Genomic DNA, 12399 nt, shown 5'->3' with positions numbered 1-12399 from the left:
CTTTAAGAATAAGGGGTGGACCATTCCAAGATTCAATTTTATTGTCACTTAATCAATTAAGTGAATAAGTTTATTGGCCAAGTGTCTGCACATACAAGGAATTTGCCTTGGTGATCTGCTCACAAGTAACAACACTACATACAGTGACAATTAAACATAACACATGAAACATTTGAGTTACCAAGGACGAAGGCCATTTAGAACGGAGATGTTATGAATCTGTGGAATTCTCTGCCTCAGAAGGCAGTGGAGGCCGATTCTCTGGATGCTTTCTAGAGGCAGTCGGACAGAGCTCTTAAAGATAGCGGAGTCAGGGGATATGGGGAGAAGGCAGGAACGGGGGTACAGATTGTGGATGATCAGCCGTGATCACAGTGAATGGCAGTGCTGGCTCGAAGGGCCGAATGGCCTACTCCTGTACCTATTGTCTTGTCTATCTATCTACTATATAATTAAAAGTCTCATCTTGACCACTTCCTGTCTGCGCTGTATATTGATTTTAGAAAAAACACTACCCTGTATCGCTATGATTTTTTGTGATAATTTTTCAAAACTTTAGACTCTGGAGTAGTTCCTGAGGATTGGAGAGTAGCTAATGTAACCACACTTTTTAAAAAGAGAGGGAGAGAGAAAACGGGGAATTACAGACCAGTTAGTCTAACGTCGGTAGTGGGGAAACTGCTAGAATCAGTTATTAAAGATTGGATAGCAGCACATTTAGAAAGTGGTGAAATCATTGGACAAAGTCAGCATGGATTTATGAAAGGTAAATCATGTCTTATAGAATTTTTCGAGGATGTAACTAGTAGAGTGGATAAGGGAGAACCAGTGGATGTGTTATATCTGGACTTTCAGAAGGCTTTCGACAAGGTCCCACATAAGAGATTAGTATACAAACTTAAAGCACACGGTATTGGGGGTTCAGTATTGATGTGGATAGAGAACTGGCTGGCAGACAGGAAGCAAAGAGGAGGAGTAAACGGGTCCTTTTCACAATGGCAGGCAGTGACTAGTGGGGTACCGCAAGGCTCAGTGCTGGGACCCCAGCTATTTACGATATATATTAATGATTTGGACGAGGGAATTGAATGCAACATCTCCAAGTTTGCGGATGACACGAAGCTGGGGGGCAGTGTTAGCTGTGAGGAGGATGCTAGGAGGCTGCAAGGTGACTTGGATAGGCTGGGTGAGTGGGCAAATGCATGGCAGATGCAGTATAATGTGGATAAATGTGAGGTTATCCACTTTGGTGGCAAAAACAGGAAAGTAGACTATCATCTGAATGGTGGAAAGGGGGAGATGCAACGAGACCTGGGTGTCATGGTACACCAGTCATTAAAAGTAGGCATGCAGGTGCAGCAGGCAGTGAAGAAGGCGAATGGTATGTTAGCATTCATAGCAAAAGGATTTGAGTATAGGAGCAGGGAGGTTCTTCTGCAGTTGTACAGGGTCTTGGTGAGACCACACCTGGAGGATTGGGTACAGTTTTGGTCTCCTAATCTGAGGAAAGACATTCTTGCCATAGAGGGAGTACAGAGAAGATTCACCAGACTGATTCCTGGGACGAAGATCTCGGAGAAAACGCTCGCAGATCACGGGGAGAACGTAAAAACTCCATACAGACAGCACCCGTATAACCATATAACAATTACAGCACGGAAACAGGCCATCTTGGCCCTTCTAGTCCGTGCCGAACACGTATTCTCCCCTAGTCCCATCTACCTGCACTCAGACCATAACCCTCCATTCCTTTCCCGTCCATATAACTATCCAATTTATTTTTAAATGATAAAACGAACCTGCGACCAAAATTGTACACCATACTCCAAAATTGGCCTCATCAATGCCTTGTACAATTTTAACGTTACATCCCAACTTCTATACTCAATGCTCTGATTTATAAAGACCAGCACACCAAAAGCTTTCTTTACCACCCTATCTACATGAGATTCCACCTTCAGGGAACTGTGCAGTTATTCCTAGATCCCTCTGTTCAACTGCATTCCTCAATTCAATACCATTTACCATGTACGTCCTATTTTGATTTGTCCTGCCAAGATGTAGCACCTCACACTTATCAGCATTAAACTCCATCTGCCATCTTTCAGCCCACTCTTCCAACTGGCCTAAATCTCTCTGAAGACTTTGAAAATCTACTTCATTATCCACAACACCACCTATCTTAGTATCATTTGCATACTTACTAATCCAATTTACCACACCATCATCCAGATCATTGATGCACATGACAAACAACAGTGGACCCAACACAGATCCCTGTGGCACCCCACTAGTCACTGGACTCCAACCTGACAAACAGCCATCCACCATTACTCTCTGGCATCTCCCATTCAGCCACTGTTGAATCCATCTTGCTACTCCACCATTAATACCCAACAATTGAACCTTCTTAACCAACCTTCCATGAGGAACCTTGTCAAAGGCCTTACTGAAGTCCATATATACAACATCCACTGCTTTACCCTCATCAATTTCCCAAGTAACCTCTTCAAAAAATTCAAGAAGATTAGTAAAACATGACCTTCCAGGCACAAATCCATGTTGACTGTTCCTAATCAGACCCTGTTTATCCAGATGCTTATATATATTATCTCTAAGTATCCTTTCCATTAATTTGCCCACCGCTGACGTCAAACTAACAGGTCTATAATTGCCAGGTTTACTCTTAGAAGCCTTTTTAAACAATGGAACGACATGCGCAGTACGCCAATCCTCCGGCACTATTCCCGTTTCTAATGACATTTGAGTCGGGATCGAACCCGGGTCTCTGGAGCTGCATTTTGCTGTAAGGCAGCAACTCTACCGCGTGACCACTGTGACCGCCCCTCATTCAGTCCATCTACCCTCAACCTTCCTCCCCCCCATGCACTCTTAGTGGCTCTCCAACAGTGCAACCATTCCTGCCTATTAGGTTCCCATTGTGATGCGTAGGCATGGCAAGTGGAAAAAGTAGCAATGTTACAAAATTTTGAGATTTAAAAAATCAAGTCTGTAATTTATCCCATCAGATAAAGCATAAAAAGAAGTTTAATTTGACACCTAATTCACTTTCCTATCTCAAGTATTTAAAAAGTTATGGCCAATTTCATACTCGGAAATTAGCATCTTGTTCCCTATTGATTTTCTATGGACATAACAAAAAAGCTGTGATCGGGTGCAGTCAAAAGACTATAACCTTCTTAAAAATTAAGAGAACTGAATGAAATTTTCAGTTATCGTAGATTGAACCATTCTGAAACAAATATAAAATAATCTTACTTGGATGACCTGAAATTAAAGCATATAATTAGTTAGTTACCCAAGTGTAGCTAATTTCAAACTTCAATTACTAGATCTAAACATCTATCCATTTCTTAATAAATGATTAACATTTTTAAATAGCCTAAGTGTCCAAATAATATTCATAAATAATTCACAATAATTTTAAAATCTCATTTACATTAATTTATAGGCTAAATGGAAGGAATTTAGTGTTCAATTGCTGCAAATTAAAGTCCATTTTAAATCATCTTTCTAGTGGGTTCCTGTGAACGCGCTGGTTTAGAACGTTCACATTGCGCTAGATTTGTGCCCCCAAATGCCCAGAAAAATACTGCGGGATATAATGGGCCCAAAATGAGCTACTCGCAATATTAAACTTTGTATAAAGGGATCTTAAGAAGCCCTTTTTAATGTAAAAATAAGCAGCCTACCTTCAGTTGTTTGCTCTATGAGACACTGACAGCTGCCGGTGGTCGCGGGTTTAGAGATTGATTTTTAAACTATTATAACTATTATACAAGGCCTTTAAAACTAATAATAGCTTTTGCGACGGGGTCTTCCAGCGATTTTTCGTTAATAATTATCTAGGCTGAACATCTTCGATTGGAACAGCCTAGAGAAAATCGCGTTTTAAACCCGCCCCCCTCTAAACGGCGCCAAAATCGCGCACACCCGCAGCGACAGATTTTCAGCGACGCTTCTGGTAGGCTTTGCAACATACCTAGAAAAAGGATTTATTAAAGTTTAAAATGTGAATGACTCTTAAAATATAACAAATTTAAATGTTAAAGAAGAGATTTATTAAGTTCAGTTCTTTCATGTTGTGTCTTTTGTTGTGTTCTGCTGCTCACTGCCTCTTGATGCCTCTTTGCTGTTGATAAAAAAGAGACAATTTTAATATAGAGAGATTGGGCGGTCAAATGTTAACAAAGAAAATCTGCAAATTTACCTCAAAAGTCATCATTCAGTACAGGCCAGCAAATCCAATCCCACAGCACTTCGAGTAGAGTGCAGGCCAGCCAATCCAATCTCACAGCACTTCCAGCAGAGTGCAGGCCGCAAATCCAATCTCACAGCACTTCAAGCAGAGTACAGGCAGCAGATCCAATATCACAGCACTTCCAGCAGAGTGCAGGCAGCAAACCCAATCCCACAGCACTTCCAGCAGTGCAGGCAGCAAATCCAATATCACAGCACTTCCAGCAGAGTGCAGGCAGCAAATACTCACTCACGCACACACATACACTCACATACACACACACACACTCACACACATAAACTCACACACATAAAACACTCACATATACACTCACACATACATATACACGCACTCACATATACACTCGGCGTCGCACACACATATACACACACACATACATACACATATACTCACACACTCACTCACACACACACTTATACTCACACACACACATGCATACACTCACATATACATACGCACTGTCACACTCACACATACACACTCACACTCACGCTTACACACATGACAGTAAACTTTCTTGTACTCACACAGCGGTCTGCACTGTGAGGTTTCCGCAGTCAGTGGCACTTCCGCAATCAGCGTGACCTCTGCACTCACCGGAAATTACGCAATCAGCGAGACATGTCCACTAAGCGGAAGTCACGAAATGAGCGGGAATTTTGGACTAAACACAGTCGGACCTAATAAAGCATTGCAGTTTCAAGCACAGGCTAGGCAGCAGGCCAAACAACTCATGGCATTGTCATTAAGGGCTAATAAATCATTTACTGCAAGTACATAAAGGGTTAACAAAGCATCTTTCATTGCAAGCACATTACTGGCTAACAAATCATTTATTGCAAGCACATAAAGGTTTAACCACATAAAGGGCAGACTCATAGTTCAGTAGTCTCAGTGTTCTGTAGACTCACAGCAGAATGAGAGTCGTGGCCTCTCCCTCGCGATCTTGCAAAGTGACTTGACTCACGTCCAGGCATCCGTGGTTTTATAGTCCTCCCCCCTCCCCCCCGGAAGGGGCGTTACCTTAATCGCGGTGATTGACAGGCGAGAGGATCTCAAGGTTTTTTAAACACTCAGAACTTTTTTATTTTTCATCGATGGGAAAAATCCTCGGGGCCTGCTCAGCGGAGGACTGTGAGTAAGATGGCCAAAAAATCACAGTGATACAGGGTAGCACTTTTCCTAAAATCAATATACAGCGCAGACAGGAAGTGGTCAAGATGAGACTTTTAATTAGTTGTTACCTTCTCTCAATTAACAATGGCAGGGGGCGGGGCCGGCAGTCCCCTTCGGATAGGTGGTGGCGTCAGGGCGGGCGGATGTGCGGGTAGGCAGCTCGATGCAGTTCCCGGATGCTCGGCGCTGCCAAGTTGGTGCGGTGCATCGCCCCCACCCACCCCCTCCCCCACTTACCCACTCTATTCACACCCTCCCCCCCACTGAACCCTTACCCACCCTACCCCCAAATTTCCCCTCCCACTCACCGCCCCTCCCCCACTCACCCCCTCCTCCCGCACTCACCCCCCACTTACTGCCCCCACTTACCTCCCCCCACTCATGTCGCCCCCATGTGACTCAGAGCCAATCACCAGCAGCGCCATACCGGCAGTCCCCATCGGATTGGTGGTGACGTCAGGTGCGAGTGGCGGGAGTATGTCATGATGCAGGGCAGCTGGCTGGCGGTCATGTGGGCGGGCGGCTCGACGCGGTGCCCGGATGCTCGTTGCCCCCAGGTCGGCACGGACCCCCCCTTCTCCCATGTGCTTCCTCACCCCCTCCCTTCTCCCCCCTCCTCTCCCCCTCACAATGCCCCTCCCTTTACTTTAAGCGTCCTCATCCCCTTCCCCACTTTCCCCCTCGTTTCCTCACCACCTCTCCCTTCCCCCCTTCACTCCACCCACCTTCCCCTCATCCTCTCCCCCTCCACCCGTTCCCCTCCACATCCCATCCTCCCTCACTCCTCTTGCCCCTCTTCAAGCACTAGTAATGTTGACACGTTAGTAATGTCCTGTTTGCCAGCTAGTTGATCCTTTGTGTTCCCCTCCTGTAGCGCTTAGAAACCGTTGCTGTGGACGGAGAGACGGGGACATTAGCGGCCATTGAGCGCGGCCAGGGTGCCGGTGAGCCCCTCCCCCATCTGCTCGGTGTGCGGGCTGAGCTTCGAGGAATTGAGCTTCGATGGAGGACCACATGGCGGGGAACAAGGAGAAGCGTTATGAGTGCAACGTGTGTGGCAAGGCTTGGCAGAGCCCAAGACAGCTGGAGATTCACCAGCGGGTGCATACGGGAGAACGCCCCTTTGACTGCTTGGAGTGCAGCAAGAACTTCGCTAACTATGACAGCCTGCTGGAGCACAACCGCGTGCACTCCGACGAGAGGCCCTTCAACTTCTCCGACTGTGGTAAGAGCTTCAAGGCAGCGCACGCCCTGAAGGTCCACCAGTGGGTGCACGCGGGCGAGAAGCCCTATGCCTGCTCCACCTGCAGCAAGGACTTCAAGACGGCACAGGAACTGCAGATTCACCAGCGGGTGCACACGGGCGAGAAGCCCTATGGCTGCTCCACCTGCGGCAAGAGGTTTGCCCAGTCGTCGGGGCTGCAGGTGCACCAGCGGGTACACAGCAACGAACGGCCCTTCACCTGCTCCAACTGCGGCAAAGGCTTCAAGTCGTCCACGGAACTGAAGGGGCACTGGCGCCTGCACACCGGGGAGCGGCCCTACACCTGCAGCGACTGCGGCAAGGGCTTCACCCACTCCCACAGCCTACTGGTGCACCAACGCACCCACAGCGGCGAGCGCCCCTTCATATGCGCCCAGTGCGGCAAGGGCTTCACCCGCTCCACCTATCTGCTGGTGCACCAGCGCACCCACACCGGCGAGCGCCCCTTCACCTGCGCCCAGTGCGGCGAGGGCTTCTACTGCTCTACTCGGCTGCTGGCCCACCAGCGGGTGCACTCCAGCGAGAAGCCCTTTGGCTGCTCCGACTGCAGCAAGGACTTCAAGACGGCGCAGGAACTGAAGATTCACCAGCGAGTGCACACGGGCGAGAAGCCCTATGGCTGCTCCACCTGCGGCAAGAGTTTTGCCCAGTTGTCAGGGCTGCGGGTGCACCGGCGGGTACACAGCAGTGAGCGGCCCTTCACCTGCTCGGACTGCGGCAAAGGCTTCAAGTCGTCCTCGGAACTGATGGTGCACAGGCGCCTACACACCGGGGAGCGGCCCTACACCTGCAGTGACTGCGGCAAGGGCTTCACCCGCTCTGACAGCCTGCTGGTGCACCAGCGCACCCACACCGGCGAGCGGCCCTTCACCTGCACTCAGTGCGGCAAGGGCTTCACCCGCTCCTCCAGGCTGCTGTCCCACCAGCGGGTGCACACCAGTGACCGTCCCTTCCCCAGCCCAGTGTGTGGACAACACTTTACCATGGCCTCCCAAACCCTGTCACTGGGTGAATTTTTTTTCCCCCATCTCAGTCCTAAATGGCCGGCCTCTGGTTCGGGTTTCCACCGCCTCCTCGACTCCAAACCTACCTGGAATGGCCGGCCGAGCCCAGCCGCCGACCATTCCTCTGGACACAGCCCAAGAAGCTGCTGGGGAAGGCGGATGCCAAGGCTTGCTCCCCTCCCCCTCACCCCTCTCTCCTCTACTGCCCCATCCTCATCTACCGCTGCTCCCCCCCCTATCGCCCCTCCCCCATCCATCCCTCCCCGACCCTCCGTCCCCCACCGCCCCTCTCTCGCCTCTCACCCATCCCTCACCTCCCGACCCTCGCTCTCCTCCCTTCCGGGCCCGCCGCACCCTCAATTGTGAAAGCCACCAGCCGGTGTAATTGGCCTGACCCGTACTGCATTTCTCGATAGGTCGGGATAGATACTTCTTGGTCACCATGGACCGAAGGGCCTATTTACCTTCTGTTTACCTCCATGTAAGATTAGCCTTATGGGTCACTACCAACTGGATGGACCGAAGGGCCTGTTCCTGGCCTGTGCATCTCAATATTGGGATAGGTTATTGGCAGTCACCATGAACTTGAAGGGCCGAAGGGCCTATTTCCTTGCGGCATGGCTCAATGTTGGGTTAGACTTATTGATCACTACCAACTAGATGGGCCGAAGGTTTCCTGTCCCGCATTGCTCAATCCTGGGATAGGTACTTGGCGGTCACATTGGTATTGATGGGCCGAAGAGCCTATACCTGTGACAAGATATGGGGCATCTTGGTCAGCATTGATGTGTGGGGCCGAATGGCCTGTATCTGCACTATGTCTCCTTACCCCTCCCCTCCTTATCTGATTTTCTTTTTGTCTGCTTTTCACCCCCAGCCTTAGTCACTTACTCCACCCTTCCGCCCACCACCCTCCCTCACCAGTATCCACCCAATCGCCAGACTTTTCCAACAATGGTCTATCCAACATTTTCCTTGCCCTCCATCCCCATTGTCTCGTTCACACCTTACACTTCCTTATCTCTGTATCTCCCTCTCCCCTGAAGAAGGGTCTTGACCTGAAACATCACCCATTCATTCTCTTCAAAGATGCTGCCTGACCCGCTGAGTTATTCCAGCATTTTGTTTGTATCGGAGCTGCCCTGCAGACTCTACCTCCTCGCGGAGCTAAGACTGGTTCAGTCAGAGCTCAGAGCGGTCCCCAGGCAGAGCTAAGGCTGGTCACCACGCAGAGCTTCGTGTTGGTCTGCTACTGAGCCTGGTAGTGGTGGTGGCCATTTGCGGGCCAGACGCTGCTAGCCCCTTCCACCAGACCCGTGTGTCCCGGGAGTGGGCGCTGGAATCCCCGCCGCCCCGACGAACGGATTAAGCATCAACAAATCTGTCGTCAACGCTGTAAATACATGGAGAAGCTGCTGCATATAAATACGTTGCAGAGCTGTGAGAGACGAGGACGGGAGGGGGGAGACTAGTGGGGAGAGGGAGATGGGAGGGGGTGGTGGAGATTGGGGAGGAGAAAGAGAGGAGTGCGAGAGAAATCGGGTGAGAGAATGAGAGGTGGTAAGAAGGGAAGGGAAGAGAGGGTGGGGGTGACCGAGGTTGTGGGAGAGATGGGGATGTGGAGAGATGGGAGACAGTGGGGAGAGGAGGGACAGAGGGTGGGGAGAGAGAGAGAGAGAGGGATGGGGTAAGAGACAGGGTGGGGAGAAAGGGGTGGGGTGAGGCTGCAAGTGGGGGGGGGGGAACAGAGCACCTTCCTGTCTGCACACAAACCTGTTACAATTCACGTTAAAACCCACGGCCTATTTGCGTTCCCTTTGCCAAAGAATGGTGATGGAAACACATCACCACGTGCAAGTTTGTAAATATTCTGTCTTTATATATTTCAGATTTTTACCTCAACCTATTTTTTGAAATAATATAAAGCCACAAAACCATAAAGGCAATTATATATATGATACATATATATGAGTATTTTTTACAATACTGTAGAGATTTCAGCACAGAACATTAAAAATGTCCTATCACTGTTTCAAATAGTATGGTGTTCATTTTTTCAGGAATTGTTACTCAAATGTGCACGAGATGGTAGAGATAAAATCAAGTTAGGAATTAAATTAATTCCCTGATTCAACCAGTTTCTATCTCAAAAATATCCATTTTATAGGACACCAAAAATGTGACATGCTTTGACACAATGAAATAAAGAGGCAATTTCTGCATTCATTTCATTATAATTCAAAACATTATCAGGTTTGTTGCTTTGCAGAGATGAATGTTTCACAGTAATAAGCAAAACATTTGATGAATTTGGCATTGTGCCCTGAATGGCCATATTTCAAAGAGTGTAACAGTGGCTACTCTTGGTGTCCACCCTATTTTAGAGTAACCACCGTTATTCCACAATGGTACATTAAGACCAAAGAATTTCCCAAGGAGATTGAAAATTTTCTAGTTTGAAGAGCTCAATAGATAACGAAATTATGAGAAGAAAGTAATGTTAATATCAAGATTCTCTAAAAGCTGCCGCATGCCAAAATTAGTGAATATTTTTGGTGTCCACCATCACATGCGTAACACCAGCATTTTACAGTAGCTCTATTTCCATCAAATTATGTAACTGCAGTCTCTTATTATGTATGGTTAATTACTTCCATAAAGTTTCTTCAAAACATGAGAAGGAAATTACAAATAAAAGAAATACTGGAAGAAACAGGAGCTACTTTCATTTTGGTGTCCACCCTTAGACAATGTGTAACGCACGTTTCAGTAGATAACAAGTATGTTTGGTCACATACTCCATGTTTATAGCAAGAAAGTACATTTGTATGTTGAAAAACAGCAAAATGGAAGAAATCAGCTATCATGCTTTAGAAAAACATGACTTTCTAAATTATGTAACGGTTGTTATGGTGGACACCAAAAATAAAGTAAAAAAACAGGAACACAAGGAATTTTGTTCATTAATGACATTTTCTCAAACTTCATGAACTATCTCTCCCTGTCATATACTGCCGCTGTGAGGGTTTTTGATTCATCTGAATCGTGTTGAAATAATTTATTTGTGAACCTGTTTTATGTATGTCACACTTTTTGTACCCAGTAAAAACATACACATATGTAGTATATATGTATATAAATAGAAATATATATATATATTTCTCTAGTTTCTTATGATTTCTAATTATTTGTTGAGAAACCCTTTTCTTTCAATTTCTCTCTCTCTCGCCCTCTATGAAATCCTAATATTGTGAATAAGATATCCATGAACAATTATGAACAATATATTTTTTCATTCTATTGTGTTGTGTTGAAGCAAAGCAAGAATTTCATTGTCCTATCTGGGACACATGACAATAAACTCTCTTGAATCTTAAATCTTGAATATTAGTGTAGTGTATACATACCTACACTGATGCAGAAGTGCTAGCTTTAGACATGAATAATGTACATTGCTACCATAGTTTAGTTTTGAATTTAACATATATCATGATCTTGATTTTTTGAAGTCCCATTAAATCATTTAAATGTCTAAATTATGCTTGTTTTAAAATTTCAATTCCATTTTTCCATTTATGTTTGATTCACAAAATTAAATATATCTACATATGTTCTTAATCTTAAATGAATAGATAAGAACTTATTCAGTTCATTTTCACAATTTTCCATTTCTTTACTTAATATCTGAACAAATTACCTGTCTCTTAATTACTTTTTAATATAACAACCATATAACAATTACAGCACGGAAACAGGCCATCTCGGCCCTACAAGTCCGCGCCGAACAATTTTTTTTCCCTTAGTCCCACCCGCCTGCACTCATACCATAACCCTCCATTCCCTTCTCATCCATATGCCTATCCAATTTATTCTTAAATGATACCAACGAACCTGCCGCCACCACTTCCACTGGAAGCTCATTCCACACCGCTACCACTCTCTGAGTAAAGAAGTTCCCCCTCATGTTACCCCTAAACTTCTGTCCCTTAATTCTGAAGTCATGTCCTCTTGTTTGAATCTTCCCTATTCTCAAAGGGAAAAGCTTGATCCACGTCAACTCTGTCTATCCCTCTCATCATTTTAAAGACCTCTATCAAGTCCCCCCTTAACCTTCTGCGCTCCAGAGAATAAAGACCCAACTTATTCAACCTATCTCTGTAACTTAGTTGTTGAAACCCAGGCAACATTCTAGTAAATCTCCTCTGTACTCTCTCTATTGTGAATATGTGAATAAAACTTAATGAGTGAATGCAAGCAGCCAAGGACAGATTGGGGAAACGTCCCACATTTTCGCTCCCAGAGTGCGTGCATTTTTCACTGTAATCCCATTCAAAAAAGTTTGCACAAGGAATTAATTGCATGGTCCAAACTCGGGAGAAATTACTTAGTCAGAGATAACGCGGTAAGTACACGGAGCTAGGAACGCTGTTGCTATGGTGCAAGCTGACACGAATCGCTTAATCACGGCTGCAGACTTGTGTATAAACAAAAATTATTATAATGGGGACCCCAATTAATGTGCCTTTATATAATAACATTAATGCGTGGGCGCTGGCATAACTAACACGGCGCTGGCATGACTAACGTGGCACTGCGTGCTCTGTACTTGCAGGCAAAGATACTGGAGCACAACGGTAATTGCAAAGACGATTCCCAAGATGGCGCAAAAAATT

At 46.2% G+C, this 12399-nt stretch overlaps 1 protein-coding gene across 1 annotated transcript; it reads left to right on the top strand.

Annotated features, from left to right (window-relative positions):
* The first annotated feature begins 5943 nt into the window (after nucleotides 1-5943).
* LOC116970051 (zinc finger protein OZF-like) lies at nucleotides 5944-8092 on the top strand. The gene is made up of 2 exons (XM_033016779.1): nucleotides 5944-6015; nucleotides 6491-8092. The coding sequence occupies exons 1-2, from the start codon at nucleotides 5944-5946 to the stop codon at nucleotides 8090-8092; spliced, it is 1674 nt and encodes a 557-aa protein (XP_032872670.1).
* The last annotated feature ends 4307 nt before the right edge of the window (nucleotides 8093-12399 follow it).

This window comes from Amblyraja radiata, unplaced genomic scaffold (assembly GCF_010909765.2).
Source record: "Amblyraja radiata isolate CabotCenter1 unplaced genomic scaffold, sAmbRad1.1.pri scaffold_497_ctg1, whole genome shotgun sequence".
Taxonomy (NCBI): domain Eukaryota; kingdom Metazoa; phylum Chordata; class Chondrichthyes; order Rajiformes; family Rajidae; genus Amblyraja; species Amblyraja radiata.
Note: the sequence above shows the minus strand (reverse complement) of the source record. Positions and strands in the feature narration are given on the sequence as shown.

Excerpts from the sequence above, each read along its gene's own strand:
- LOC116970051 (XM_033016779.1), top strand. The coding sequence starts at position 5,944 with ATGCAGGGCAGCTGGCTGGCGGTCATGTGGGCGGGCGGCTCGACGCGG. Across the intron at positions 6,016-6,490 it reads CGGATGCTCGTTGCCCCCAG|AAGCGTTATGAGTGCAACGT; the intron begins GTCGGCACGGAC and ends GGGAACAAGGAG.